This window comes from Cetorhinus maximus, chromosome 6, assembly GCF_964194155.1.
Source record: "Cetorhinus maximus chromosome 6, sCetMax3.hap1.1, whole genome shotgun sequence".
NCBI lineage: Eukaryota > Metazoa > Chordata > Chondrichthyes > Lamniformes > Cetorhinidae > Cetorhinus > Cetorhinus maximus.
Genome location: NC_135884.1, coordinates 127954673 through 127969264, shown reverse-complemented (window position 1 = coordinate 127969264; position 14592 = coordinate 127954673). Strand labels below are relative to the sequence as shown.

General features: G+C 42.2%; 1 protein-coding gene across 5 annotated transcripts in view; it reads left to right on the top strand.

The window, feature by feature from the left end:
- The window catches only part of piezo1 (piezo type mechanosensitive ion channel component 1 (Er blood group)), a 372144-nt gene that overhangs the window by 278933 nt on the left and 78619 nt on the right, over positions 1-14592 (top strand). For all 5 annotated transcript variants that reach the window (XM_078544496.1, XM_078544493.1, XM_078544495.1 and 2 more), the window contains 4 exons: positions 4090-4215; positions 9890-10090; positions 10786-10990; positions 12206-12310. In XM_078544496.1, coding sequence (XP_078400622.1) covers positions 4090-4215; positions 9890-10090; positions 10786-10990; positions 12206-12310 — 637 coding nt within the window. The remainder of the gene's footprint in view (positions 1-4089; positions 4216-9889; positions 10091-10785; positions 10991-12205; positions 12311-14592) is intronic.

Genomic DNA, 14592 nt, shown 5'->3' with positions numbered 1-14592 from the left:
GGGAGCCCCAGCCAAAAAGGGCACAAAAATGTCCAGCTCTGATGAGAAGTGGGAAGCAGCCTCTGCTTTCAGACAAATAAAAAGAAATGACTTAGCAGCTAAAACATAGGATAATGGTAACAGAGGTGGAAGCAGACAACCTTGTAATGAATAGAAATTTTAAAAAATTGAATGTTTTTACTGTCTTCGAAACAGACACCTCATGAGATATTGCAAGCATAGAATCAGGCAGATTTTCAGTCAAAAGGAAAAACCCTGTGAGATCCATAACGTAAACGAGCCTGAAGTAACATTCAGATATTTATTCATCATATAATTCAAAGATAGGAAGAACTGAACCTATCTTTGTAATGGTGAGGGTGAATGATAGGTCTATCAGAGTGGAGGTGGACGCAGGAGCTTCCATCACAGTTATAGGTGAGCATACCTTCAAATACTTGAATTATGGAGTATGTAAATTAAATTTAGAAGAAACAGATGCCAAATTGAAAACTTACACGGGAGAAGACATCAAAATCAAAGGCATAAGCAGGTTACTGTACAGTACAGAAGTCAATCAGTAAAATTACCCTTAGTGGTAGCAGGTGAGGGACCAAGCCTCCTTGGACGAAACTGGCTGACAGAAATTAAATTGGATCGGACTGAGATTTTCCAGCTGAGAGTCAGTGGACTACATGAGCTATTACAAAAAGACGCCTCAGTTTTCCAAGATGAACTCGGGGAGATCCAGGGGCCACAAGCAAGAATTCATGTGGATCCGGCCCCAACCCCCGATTTATGAAGGGAAGACCAGTACCTTATGCAAAGCAGGAAAAGATAGATGCCAAATTGGACAGATCAGAGAAACTGGGAGTTGTACAACCTGTGCAGTTCTCAGAATGGGCAGCACCGATAGTCCCCGTACTTAAACCTGACCAAAGCGTTCAAATTTGTGGAGACTACAAACTGACTGTTAATAAAATGGCTAAGTTGGACAGACACCCTATACCAAAAATTGAAGGCCTATGTGCTAACCTGGCAGGTAGAATCGCCAACATGAAGCTTGATATAAGCATGCTTATCAACAATTGGAGTTAGAGAAGCCTCCCAGAAATTTGTCACAATTAATACACACGAAGGGTTGTACCAATATACTCATTTGCCTTTTGGTGTATCCTCAGCATGTGCCATATTCCAGAGGACAATGGAAAGTTTACTGCAGGGATTTCCTCATGTTGTAGTTTATTTACATTCTGATGACAGGGCTCACTGAAAAGGAGCATTTGGCAAACTTGGAAGATGCTCTGAAATGTTTTTCACAGGTGGGAGCACACTGAAAAAAAAAGTGCATGTTCCAAGTGAAAGAGGTAGCTTATCTAGGTAGATTCACAGGGCCTCCACTGGTTGAGGAAAAAGTGAGAGCCATTAGCGAGGCAACAGCACCAAAGAACACCTCCAAGCTCAAAACATTCTTGGGGATGATCAGTTACTATGGGCGCTTCTTGCCTAATTTTTCGACAGAACTGGCCCCCCCTGTATTACCTACTCAAGAAAAAACAACGTTGGTCTTGGCAAACACTACAGAAAGAAGCTTTCATAAAGGTGAAACAACTGTTACACTCATCCACCCTTATCAGTACATTTTAACCAAAGAAAAGAGTTAGTTTTGACATGTGACGCATCTCCTTATGGAGTGGGAGCAATGCTCTCCCATCCGGTGGATGATGGCTCACAATGGCCTGTTGTATATGTATCAAGAACATGCAACACAGCAGAAAAGGGATACTCACAGATAGTAAAAGGAGGCTTGTCAATCATCTTTGGCGTCAAGAAATTTCACCAGTACATAAACGGCTATCATTTTACTATCATTTCGGACCACAAGCCTTTGCTAGGATTGTTCAGCAAGAACAAGGCTATACCACCCGTAGCCTCAGCAAGAATACAGAGATGGACATTGATTCTGGCAGCGTATGGGTATACTTTCATCCACAGGCCTGGAAATCAGATTGCAAATGCTGATGTGCTTAGTCATTTGCCTTTGAAAGAAAACGATGAGGATGTCCCAGTTCCTCAAGAACTCATTTTATTATTGAACTTCTTAGATTCATCACCAGTATGTATTAGACAGGTCAGAGATTGGACAAGTCGAGACCCAGTCTTATCCAAAGCACGAGAACAAGTTCTTCACGGTTGGTCACAAGAACAGGAAACTGACTAAATTAAACTATATTTTCACAGAAGGTATGAGATAACCAGCCAGGATGATATCTTATTGTGGGGAGTTTGAGGGATTGTTCCTTCAAAAGGACGAAAGCCTTTGTTAACTGAACTACATAGCGCACATCCAGGTATTTCCCGAATGAAGACCATAGCACGCAGCTATTTATGGCGGCCTGGAATGGATGGAGAAATAGAGAACGTAGTGAGAAGTTGTATGCAGTGTCAGCAAGTGCAAAAGTTACCTCCAACAGCTCTGTTACACCCTTGGGAGTGGCCAGGAAGGCCATGGGTACGATTACATTTTGACTATGCAGGACCTTTTATGGGAACAATGTTTCTCCTTATTGTTGACGCTCACCCAAAATGGATGGACATATATGTGTGAGGTCGCCAATATCTTCTGTTACAATCGACAAGCTGAGTCAAAGTTTTGCCATCAACGGACTACCAGAAATATCAGATAACAGCATGGCATTTACGAATGTTGAGTTTCAACGGTTTATCAACCTCAACAGTATCAACTTTCATATAAAAACTTCACCATACTACCCTTCTTTGAATGGACAGACTGAGAGAGCGGTTCAAACATTCAAAACAGGCATGAATAATTAACCAGAGAATCCATAGCGACTAAGCTAGCACGTTTTCTTTTCCATTATAGGACCACCCCTCACACGACAACAGGTGTCACACCTGCGGAATTATGGATGAAATACCGTCTCAGAATGAGATTGAGTTTAATAATGCCAAATTTAGGGGGTAAGGTGGAAAGGAGTCAGGGAAGTCAGAAAACTGGACATGACTGTCATGGCCATGACAGAAGGTTTACTACAGGAGAGGTGGTATATGCGAAAAATTTTGGAGAAGGACCCAAGTGGTTATTGGGTGAAATAAGTGCAGTGACTGAACCACTTTCTTACCACATGAAAGTAGAAGATCGAGTCATACGGAGACATTTAAATCATATAAGGAGGAGAGAAACAAAGTATCAGGAAATGATTCCTCCAGTGTTCACGACTGCGTCAACATCTCCTGTTGAAAGAACTCAACTGAGTACAGATGTGTCTGAAGGATCAGCTGTACCTGCAGGAGTTGAGGAAACAAATTTGCAGGTGCCCACCGAAGAACCTGATGTTCGGACAACACCAGAAAAGGAGGTTCCTGACAAAGCATCTGAAGCTGTAGAGCTGAGGTATTCTAAACACATAAGGAAACCCCCAGAAAGACCGAATTGGTAAATTATTTATTTGTGTAAATTATTTGATATTTTGAGAAAAATTGTAATTGTAACTGTAAAATGTATTTCTGAGTAAAGGGGGAGGGATGTGGCAATCTGATGTGTAATATACCTTTAAGAGGAATGTTATAATGGAAGATCACATGATCTTAGTATCCAATAGCAGAGTAGCGCGGGCTATCTTATTAGTCAGTAGTCAGTAGGAGTAGCCTAGAGTTAGAGTCTGTAATGTAGAGACAGGGCTTGAGTTGTAAGCACACAAGTGTAACTGCTGAGTTCCTTTGTAAATAAATAGAATGAGTTCTACATAAGAACTGTCTGCTGATCTACTCTGTCTATGGTATCAACTCGGTCATCCCAAAACAAGCGTGTAACCTGGATCCATTAGTCCAACTAAACTAAGGACCAGGATCCAACACCTAGCCAGCGACACCCACATCCCATAAATGATTTTTTAAAATTCTACCTCTTCGTCCATGCTTTTAGCAGCTGCACTAATTCCCTCTCTCCTTGCTTGCATCTCCTAAAGATTGTTGAGATGTTTTGTTACATGAAAGTTGTGATAAAAGTACAAGTCATTGCTATTCAGAATGTGTTTTTTTTTGTACACTGTGCTTATAGATTGATGTATTGAAATATTTTCTCTGCAGCACTTTCCAAATGAGACTAATCTCAAACCAGATGAGATCCTACATTCTACGCTATACAGAGAACCTGTGGACCCAGCCAACTGGTTTGGATTCAGAAAAGAATTTCTCATTCTTGCTTACATCCAAGTGAGTGATCAAAGGTTTGAACCTGACTAGCAGAACAATTCATTTTCTACTGATCTTGTCCATATTACAAGTAACATGTAGTACTTTGGCTGTCCGTTATAAAGCCTGTTAGATTTTAATTTCCACTTTCTTGAATTGATTCTCAGCATATGGATATTGCTGACATGGCCTGCATTTATTGCCCTTCCCTGAGAAGGTGATGGTGGGTCCTCTTAAGCCGCTATGGCCTATATGGTGAAGGTGATCCCACATTGTCGACCTTGAAATGATGAGCAGCAAAATGTATACAAATCAAAGATGGTCCCTGACTTGGCGGTGTGACTGGGGTTGGGGAGGGGGAGGTGCAAATCTTGAGGTAATGGTGTTCTCAAGCACCTGCAACTCTTGTTCTTCTCGATGGAGGAGAACTTGGATTTGCTGCTGAAAAAGCCTTGGCAAGTTACTGTATTGCACCTATAAGTTATGCAAACTTCAGGCACAGTACAATGGTGGTGGAAAGGGTCGGTGTTTAGGTTAGTAGAATAGGTGCTCATCAAAAAGACGCCACCTAAGTGGTGTCATTGTTTTTGAGTATTGTTGTAGAGACACCCATTCAGGTAAGTGGAGAGTATCCCTTCACACTCCTAAGTTGTGCCTTGTAAATGGGGAGACTTTCAACAATCTGAAGATGAGCCACTCGCTGCAGTATAGCCAGCTTCTGACCGGTTCTAGCAGCCATAGAATTCATATGGCTGGTTCAGTTGAGATAGAGGCAGACAGCGAACCTTGTTGGAGAACACTCAGGAGACAGCGAGGATATAAAGAGAGAGCAGGGCTCAGGGTCTACATTTACCGAGGACAGAGGCAGAGAGTGAACCTGAGTGGAGAATGCACGGGAGACAAGCTTCAGCTCTAGAAAGCCGGTTTGAAAAAAAACAAAGAGTGACATCACAGGAAAACTGTAGGTTTATTGGTTGGTGAGAAACTGCTATTAGGGAGTGTCTTTAAATCGCTGTAAATTAAGAAAGCGTGTTAGCTTTAGCAAAGTAGCTACTTGCTTTTAAGTAAGAAACACTTGGAATAGGGGAGTAAAATTAAGTTGGGGATGGTAAAATAAAGTAATATAGGTAAACCAAAGTACATTAAAGTTAACTTAAGGGAAGTTAAGACATGGCAGGGCAGCTTGGTTGTGTGGAATGTGTGTCCTGTAATATGTGGGCAGTTGTGGACACTGCTGGTGTCCTAGGCAACCTCATGTGCAGGAAGTACTGCCAGCTACAGAAACTTGAGCTCCGGTCTTCGGAGCTCGAGCGGTGGCTGGAGTCACTGTGGTGTATCCGTGAGGCTAAGAGCTCTGAACATTCAGAGAGGTGGTCACGCCACAGGCTAAGAGAATGCAGATGGAAAGGGAATGGCAGTCCAAGAGAACCAGACAGGTAGTGCAGGAGTCCCTTGGGATCCCACTCGCAAATCGGTTTTCTGTTTTGGATACCGGTGAGGGCATTGGTTCCTCAGAGGAGTGCAGTTATAGCCAAGTTTGTGACACCACGAACATCTCGGCTGTACAGGAGGGGAGGAAGAAGAGTGGAAGAACAATAGTGATAGAGGATTCATTAGTTCGGGGAACAGACAGGCGTTTCTGCGGCCGTAGATGTGACTCCAGGATGGTATGTTGCCACCCAGGTATCAGGGTCAAGGATGTCACTGAGCAGCTGCAGGTCATTCTTCTGGGGGAGGGTGATCAGCCAGAGGTCATGATCCACATTGGTACCAATGACTTAGGTAAGAAGGGGGATGTGGTCCTACAATCAGAATTTAGGGAGCTAGGTTAAAAATTAGCAAGCAGGACCTCAAATGTAGTTATTTCTGGATTACTCCCAGTGCCATGTGCCAGTGAATACGGAAATAGGAGGATAAGACAGATGAAGATCTGGCTTCAAAGATGGTACAGGAGGGAGGGCTTTAGGTTCCTGGGACACTGGGACTGGCTCCGGGGAAGATGGCGCCTGTACAAGCCGGACGGGTTGCAGCTGAGCAGAGATGAGACTGAGTTCCTTGCATCCTTAGATGGTGCAGGAGGGATCTGTTGGCGGGGGTGGGGTTGGGGGGTGCTTTAAACTAACTTGGCAGGGGTGTGGGGACAGGAGAGAGTATTAGAGAAGAATACTAGGGTGCACAATATACTGGGAGAGACAGACAGCACTGGTATAGAGAGTAGTAAGTTAATAGGTGGAGTTGGAGTAGGGGAGAAAGTCATGAAGTCTAACAGGGTTACTGTGCATATATGTGAATGCATGGAGTGTAGTAAATAAGATTGCGGGGGTTACAGGTGCAGATTGCCATGTGGAAATATGATGTTGTGGCAGTAACAGAGACCTGGCTCAAGGAAGGGCAGGATTGGGTGTTAAGCATTCCTAGGTACAAGGTGTTCAGGAAAGATAGGAAAGGAAGGAAAGGAGGAAGGGTGGCTGTATTGTTAAGGAGAGCATTGCAGTGCTAGAGAAAGAGGATGTCCCAGAGGGTTAATGGGCAGAATCAATTTGGCTGGAGCTAAGGAACAAAAAGGGCACAATTACATTGCTCATTGTAGACTGTAGGCCGCCAACTAGTGGGAAGAATGTAGGGGAACAAATCTGCAGGGAAATTACAGAGGGATGCAAACATTATAAAGTAGTTATAATGGGGGACTTTAATTACCCAAATGCTGACTGGGACAGTGGTAGTGTAAAAGGCGGAGAGGGGCACGAGTTCCTAGATTGTATTCAGGAGAATTTCCTACAGCTGTATGTGTCCAGTCCAATAAGAAAAGATGCACTGTTGGACCTGGTTCTTGGAAATGAGGTGGGCCAAGTAGATCAAGTGACATTGAAGGAACACTTAGGAGACAGTGATCAGTTTATCGTAAGGTTTAGGATAATGGTAGTAAAGGACACTGTGCAATCCAGAGTTAGAATAATAAACTGAGGGAGAGCTGACTTCAATGGGGCAAGAACGGAACTGGGCCAGATAGACTGGAACCAAAGATTCGCGGGAAAAACTGTAGCTGCACAATGGGCTACCTTCAACGAAGAAATGGTTCGTGCACAGTCAACGTATATTCCCTCAAAAGAGAAAGGTAGGGCAGATATACCCAGAGCTCCCTGGATGAAAAAGGAGCTACAAATTAAGATAAAGAAGAAAAACTGTGTTTATGATAGGTGTCAGGTAGAAAATACAATTGAGAACCAAGTGCAATACTGAAGGTTCAGATGGGAGGTAAAAAAGCAAATAAGGGGAGCAAAGAGGGATTAGGAGAAAAGACTGGCAGCCAACACAAAGGGGAATCCCAAAGTCTTCTATAGACATATAAATAGTAAAAGGGTGGTAAAAGGAGGAGTAGGGCCGATTAGGGACCGAAAAGGGGATTTACACATGGAGGCAGGGGGCATGGCGGAGGTGTTAAATGAATACTTTGCATCTGTCTTTACCAATGAAGCAGATGCTACGCATGCCACAGTGACAGAGGTGGAAACTCTGTCAACTAGAAGGTAAAAAATTCATAAGGAGGAAGTTTTGAATAGACTTTCGGACTTAAAGTTGACAAGGCACCGGGACTGGATGAGATGCATCCAATAATATTGAAAGAAGTAAGAGTGGAAATTGCAGGGGCACTGGCCATAAACTTTCAGTCTGCTTTCAACTGGAAGGAGGTGCCAGAGGAGTGGAGAATTGCAAACATTTTGCCCTTGTTCAAAAAAGGCTGTAAGGATAAGCCCAGCAATTACAGACCAGTCAGTTTAACTTCAGTGGTGGGGAAGCTTCTAGAGAGAATTATTTGGGATAGAATTAGTAGTCACATGGAAAAAATGTGGGTTGATTAGGAAGAGTCAGCATGCATTTCTAAAGTGGAAATCGTGTTTAACTAATCTGCTGGAGTTTTTTGAAGAGGTACAGAGGGTTGCTGAGGGTAATGCTGTTGGTGTAGTGTGCATCGACTTTCAAAAGGCATTTGATACAGTGCCACACAAAAGACTTGTGAGAAAAGTTGTAGCTCATGGAATAAAAGGGACAGTAGCAACGTGGATACAAAATTAGCTGAGTAATGGGAAACAAAGGGTAATGGTCAATGGATATTTTTTGGGCTGGAGGAAGATTTGTAGTGGAGTTCCCCAGGGGTTGACAATTGGGACCCTTGCTTTTCCTGGTATATATTAATGATCTAGGTGACAATTTCTAAATTTGCGGATGATACAATACTTGAAAGCATTGTAAACTGTGAGGAGGATGGTGTAGACAAATTGGTGGAGTGGGCAGATAGGTGGCCAATGTGGAGAAGTGTGAGGTGATGCATTTTGATAGGAAGAACGTGGAGAGACAATATAAAATAAGGGGTACAATTCTTAATGGTGTGCAGGAGCAGAGAGACCTGGGTATATATATGTATAGATCATTGAAGATAGCAGGACAGGTGGAGAGAGCAGTTAATAAAGCATACAGTATTCTGGAATTTATTAATAAAGGCATTGAGTACAAGAACAGGGAGGTTATGCTAAGCTTCTGGGTGCCACACAATAGGAAGGATGTGATCGCATTGGAGAGAGTGTGGAAGAGGTTTACAGGAAAGGTTCCAGGGATGAGAAACTTCAGTTATGAAGATAGGTTGGAGAGGTTGGGACTGTTCTCCTTGGAGAGGAGAAGGCTAAGAGGAGATTTGATAGAGATGTTCAAAATCATGAGGGGGCTGAATAGAGTAGAAAGGGAGAAACTGTTCCTGCTCGTCAAGGGATCGAGAACGAGAGGGCACAGATTTAAAGTGATTTGCAAAAGAAGCAAATGGTGATGTGAGAAAAAGCTTTTTCACACAGCAAGTGATTCGAGTCTGGAATGCACTGTCTGGAAGAGTGGTAGAGGCAGGTTCAATGGAGGCATTCAAGAGGGCATTGGATGATTATGAAACAAGGGTACAGGGAAAAAGCAGGAGAATGGCACTAAGTCATGACGCTCATGTGGAGAGCTGGTGCAGACATGACGGGCCGAATGGCCTCCACCTGCACCGTAACAATTCTGTGATTTTGTGCTTCCTAACATGTTGATGATAGGAGGTTCAGCAATGGTAATGAGATTGAATACCAAAGAGAGATGGTTAGCCTCTCTGTTGATGTAGATGTTCACTGCCGCTTGCAGTTGTGCGTAACAAATGTTATTTGCCACCTATCAGCCAAAGCCTGATGTTGTCCAGGTCTTTGTGCATGTGGGCATGGACTGCTTCATTATCTGGGGGCTTTCAAATGGAGCTGAACACTGCCCAGTCATTGGTGAACAGCCACACTTCTGACTTCACAGAGAGTAGGTCATTGATGCAACAGCTGAAATCTCTTGGGGCTAGGATGCAGCAGCATCAATAACAAGTTCCTCAGCTGTTTTGTAATGATGTGACTGGTAGTTTTGTAATGATGTGACTGGTAGTTTTGTAATGATGTGACTGGCAGTTTTGTAATGATGTGACTGGTAGTTTTGTAATGATGTGACTGGTAGTTTTGTAATGATGTGACTGGCAGTTTTGTAATGTCAGGTATATGCTGACAGTGTAAATTGAGAAGACAAAGTAGCCTTTGAGCATTCAAGATTTTTATCATTTCATTTTCCTCACCACCCAGAGGCACACTGAGCTCCTTAAAGTAATTCATATACCTTTTCATTTATGTATTTATTTCAGAATCACCTTCTTCTGCTAATGTTACTGGTATTTGAGGTAACTGTGTACCGACACCAAGAGCATTTCCGCAAGTGCAGCCAACTGTCTCCATCCAGCACTGGTGCCATCTTTCAGGAAATCACTTGGCAGAACCTGGATGAAAGCATCATCAATTGTGCAAAGTATTTCGCCAACTACTTCTTTTACAAGTTTGGATTAGAGGTAGGAGAAATGCTGCAGTTTGAGACTACAAGTAAATAAATAGTGTGCTCTTCACCTACTGTAGGCAAATAAATACAGCTGTGTTCTTTGGTCTAAGGTTACATAAACAACTGCACGCATAAGGCAATTTGGATAAATAACTAAAATTAGATTGCTCAAATACCACAGTTACATAAATATAACACTAGATTTTTTTGTTTAAGGCAAGACGTTGTAACATTATTCGTTTTAATGCTCTCCTTATAAACATTTACCTGCATTATTTAGTAATTCAATACGTTACATTTTACTTAGATTTTCACTTTTGATGAGCACATACTCAGCACTATATTACACCACAAGATGACAAAATGTAAACCTCAAAGCCAAAGTGAGGGTTCAATCTTACCAGAGACAATATTATTGTGAAGTATCAGTGGTCTAAATGGCATACGAGCATCACAAAACGTGAACACATCAAATTCAAAAAACACATCAAAACATGCAAATTGCAATCTCTATAAATTAATGAAAACATGGATTTAAACATTATATGGGATCTTTAAGTCTTCATTGTATGTGCCTATACCTTGATCACAAAGACAAAAAAGCTTGCATACATTGCCCTGGATATCTTTCCATTTTGGAATACTGGCTTGCTGTGCTCTCTCTCCTACTCTCAATTGTTCTCTTATCTGTGTCCCTTTTTTTTGTAGGTTTGCCTCCTAATAACAGTCAATGTGATTGGGCAGCGGATGAACTTTCTTGTGATAATCCACAGCTGCTGGTTGGTTGTTATCGTGACAAGACGAAAAAGACAGGCAATTGCTAAACTTTGGCCTAAGTACTGTCTCTTCCAGTCTCTCTTCCTGCTGTACCAATACCTGCTGTGTGTGGGCATTCCACCAGCTCTGTGTCTAGGTATCCAACATTTCTTCTCCATAAGGCACTCTAAATAGCTTTGGTCCTGCGATTACTTTCAGATTTGAGAGCTTTTTTGTATAGGGAGGAAATGGTCTTGCACTTTGTTGTTTTTGCTCTATGAGCAAGAGGTTGATGCACATTCTTAGTCTTGCCTCGATCCCTGATTTGGGTAAAATTCCAAGTACTGGTAGGAAGAGGAAAACAAGGATTTGGAAAACATGAGAGCTCCTTGTGGGGCTTAGGGGAGCAGTCTTGCACCTCCTGACCAGCAGGGATTATAGATAGAAGTATTTTTTGTAACTTATCCTAGTCTCTTCAGAACATCCCATGGTGGGGCTGTCTGAATTAGTCCTGAATTTGAGAGTGAAAATATGACCTTGGCACCAACGATGTGATTGACTGACTGACTTTTCCGTGTAAAGTAAGCACCCCACCCCACCCCAGCCCACGGCCACCCCCGCCTGCCTGTTCTGAGACGAGTTGCGATGGTGAGGGCTGGGATCATATTGGGACCATGGGGTGAGCGCTCCCCACCAAACAATCTGAACTACCTCAACAAAAACAGAATTACCTGGAAAAACTCAGCAGGTCTGGCAGCATCGGTGGAGAAGAAAAGAGTCGACGTTTCGGGTCCACACGACCCTTCAACAGAACTGAAGTATAGTTAGGAGAGGGGTGAAATATAAGCTGGTTTAAGGTGGGGGGCGGGGGGAGAAAAGTTGAGGGTGGGGTGATTGTAGGGACAAGCAAGCAGTGATAGGAGCAGATAATCAAAAGATGTCACAGACAAAAGGATCAAAGAGGTGTTGAAGGTGGTGATATTATCTAAGAAAAGTGCTAATTAAGAATGGATGGCAGGACACTCAAGGTACAGCTCTAGTGGGGGTGGGGTGGAAAGACTAACAAGGTATTAGTTGTAGATTTAAAAATAATGGAAATAGGTGGGAAAAGAAAAATCTATATAAATTATTGAAAACAAAAAAAAAAAATCCACCGATGCTGCCAGACCTGCTGAGTTTTTCCAGGTAATTCTGTTTCTGTTTTGGATTTCCAGCATCCGCAGTAGTTTTTTGTTTTTAATCTGAACTACCTGTCTGGCAGCAGTGATGCTGACATTTATGCCAATAGCTTCTTTAGTTGTACATTTGGCAGATCATGAGTGTTAAATTGCATTTATTGAAATAAACAGAATTTTTCCTTTCTCCTTCACAGATTACCCATGGAGATGGGCATCACCCATCACCATTGACTCCAACCTAATTAAATGGTTTTATCTGCCTGACTTTGTGGCCCCACCCAGTTCCACACACCTTATCTGTAAGTATCTGCCTATATTTCATTCTACAAGTTTCAGTTGCAGGAACGATGTTGATTGCCCAATGCTAAAAAAGACGGTACAATATAAGGTATAGCCTATCTTCATTTATTAACTAACATATGGCCAGGCTCTGCATTGGTTAGAACTGACCATTCTGAAGAAAGTCTAGAGCTAGAAAGATTATATTACCCGTTCTCTCTACAGATGCTAACTGACACAAAGTTCACTTCCAGCATTAATCCCTTGTAGGCTGATTCTATCTTCGTATTGCTTTCCAGCTACATGCCATCAGTATCCAGCTGTGTTTTACAGTTTCTGCATATTGTTAAATTTGTAAATAATTCTCGCTCTCCAGTAGCGAATTCATAGAACACCGCAGCAAAGAAGGAGGCCGTTCAGCCCATTGTGCATGCGCCAGCTCTTTGAAAGAGATAGCCAGTTAATTCCACTCCCCTGTTCTTTTCACATAGTTCTGCAATACTGCTCTTTTAAAGATATATTTCCAGTCCCCTATTAAAAGTTAGAAGTATCTGATTCCACCACCCTTTCAGATAGTGCATTCCAGATCATCATAACTTGCTGTGTGAAATAATTTCCCTTCATCTCCACTCCGGTTATTTTGCCAATGACCTTAAAGCTGTGTCTCTGGTTACCGACCCTTCTTCCAGTGGAAACAGTTTTTCTGCGTTTACTCAATCAAAACCCCTCATAGTTTTTATAACTGTTAACTCTGAGCACCTCTTTTCAATCTAAATTCCACAGTTAATGCTGGCAGACAGAATACCTCTTGGGTTCATAGCTTACACCTAATGGTAAGAATTGGCTGCAGACAGAGATGGTTTGCAGTGTTTTCTCAATGTCAATTCACCATACCATTAGGCTTTTAGATCTCCTCTCGATGGTAAACTTTATCTTTGAGCCTTTCACTACTCCCTCAGGCTTTGTATAATATTTTTAGACCTGACAGAACACAGGTCTCTCTCCTTAAAAGCAGCTAGATGGCTCAGGGAGCTGAAATGTTTGAGAGTGTGTAAACAATTTAACACTTATATCATAAATTTACAGTTAAGAGGTTAGGGAGCTCAGTGAGTAACATTGGATTGGCCAAAAAGTCTACTTTTAGTACTTTGGGTGTGGGGAAAGTCAATTTAAAATTGATTTTTCTCCGTTTTTTTCTGTTTCCTCTGTTTCCTATTCTCTGTTCTCTCTGTGAGGAGGCCAGTGATTGATTTCCAATCCTCTGCCAGTACTGTTATTGAGCCAGGTGCTGGAATTTGTGAGAATGACTCAGGGTAGGTTTAGTTAGCCAACATTTTATATTTTTCTCTCCCTTCTCTTTAAAGCCTGATGGTTTAATTGTTTATAATTCCACAGCGTTCAAGCTCCCTAAACCATATCTTTGCTTCTAATGAGGGAACTCTGGGATCTGTCAAACATGAGAATGTTAAACTAATGAGACATTTGTGAAACTGTTATCCCCTTGTGGCTATGTGTTCACTATATCAGCATTTCCCAGAAGCTAAAACAAGCCTTCAGATCTTAAAAGTATAAATGAGGAAACTTTTCTTCACATTTTACGAAGACACAGAGCTGCCTCAGGGAGCTGAAGAATTGGAGAAATAAAAATAAAGATTTAAAAGATGATATAAACATGTCCCCACATGTGACTTTGTCACATGGAAGAGGGACATGTTTGAAATGAAGTTTCCGCTTTTTTATTTGCTGTTGAAAACCTCATCCCGCTCATGAATGAGGCTTCGTAAAAAAATGCAAAGACCACCTGGCCTATTCGCCCGCCCGCCAACTGAACAGTTGAACAGCAGCAAAAAATACAAATGAATTACCTGCTTAAGGGCCTTAATAGGCCTCTTAATTGTCGGCGGGCACGCTGCCGACTCTCGGGTGCGCCTGCCGACTGAAAGATCGCGAGAGTGCAAGATGACGTCAGGCACACGCCCGCCCAACGAGAATAAAATCCTGCCCCATGAATGGAGTGGCAATCCGACTCAACTGCCACTCCACCGGAAGGCAATAGGCTTTCAGATTTCAGAAATGACCTCGCGTATGCAATAATGTACTCAACCTCTGGTTTACAATGCAGTTAGATGCTGCTGAAAACTGTGACAATAGTTTAACTTGTAATTATAACTTGCAAATATTTTAGCCTGTTAATCTCTTACGCTGTATTAATTCTTAAATGGAAAATATTTCACCATTTTTGAATCCATTACTACTTGTGTTTGTGTCATCACCAACATCAGTTGCCTGTTGACTGTAATCA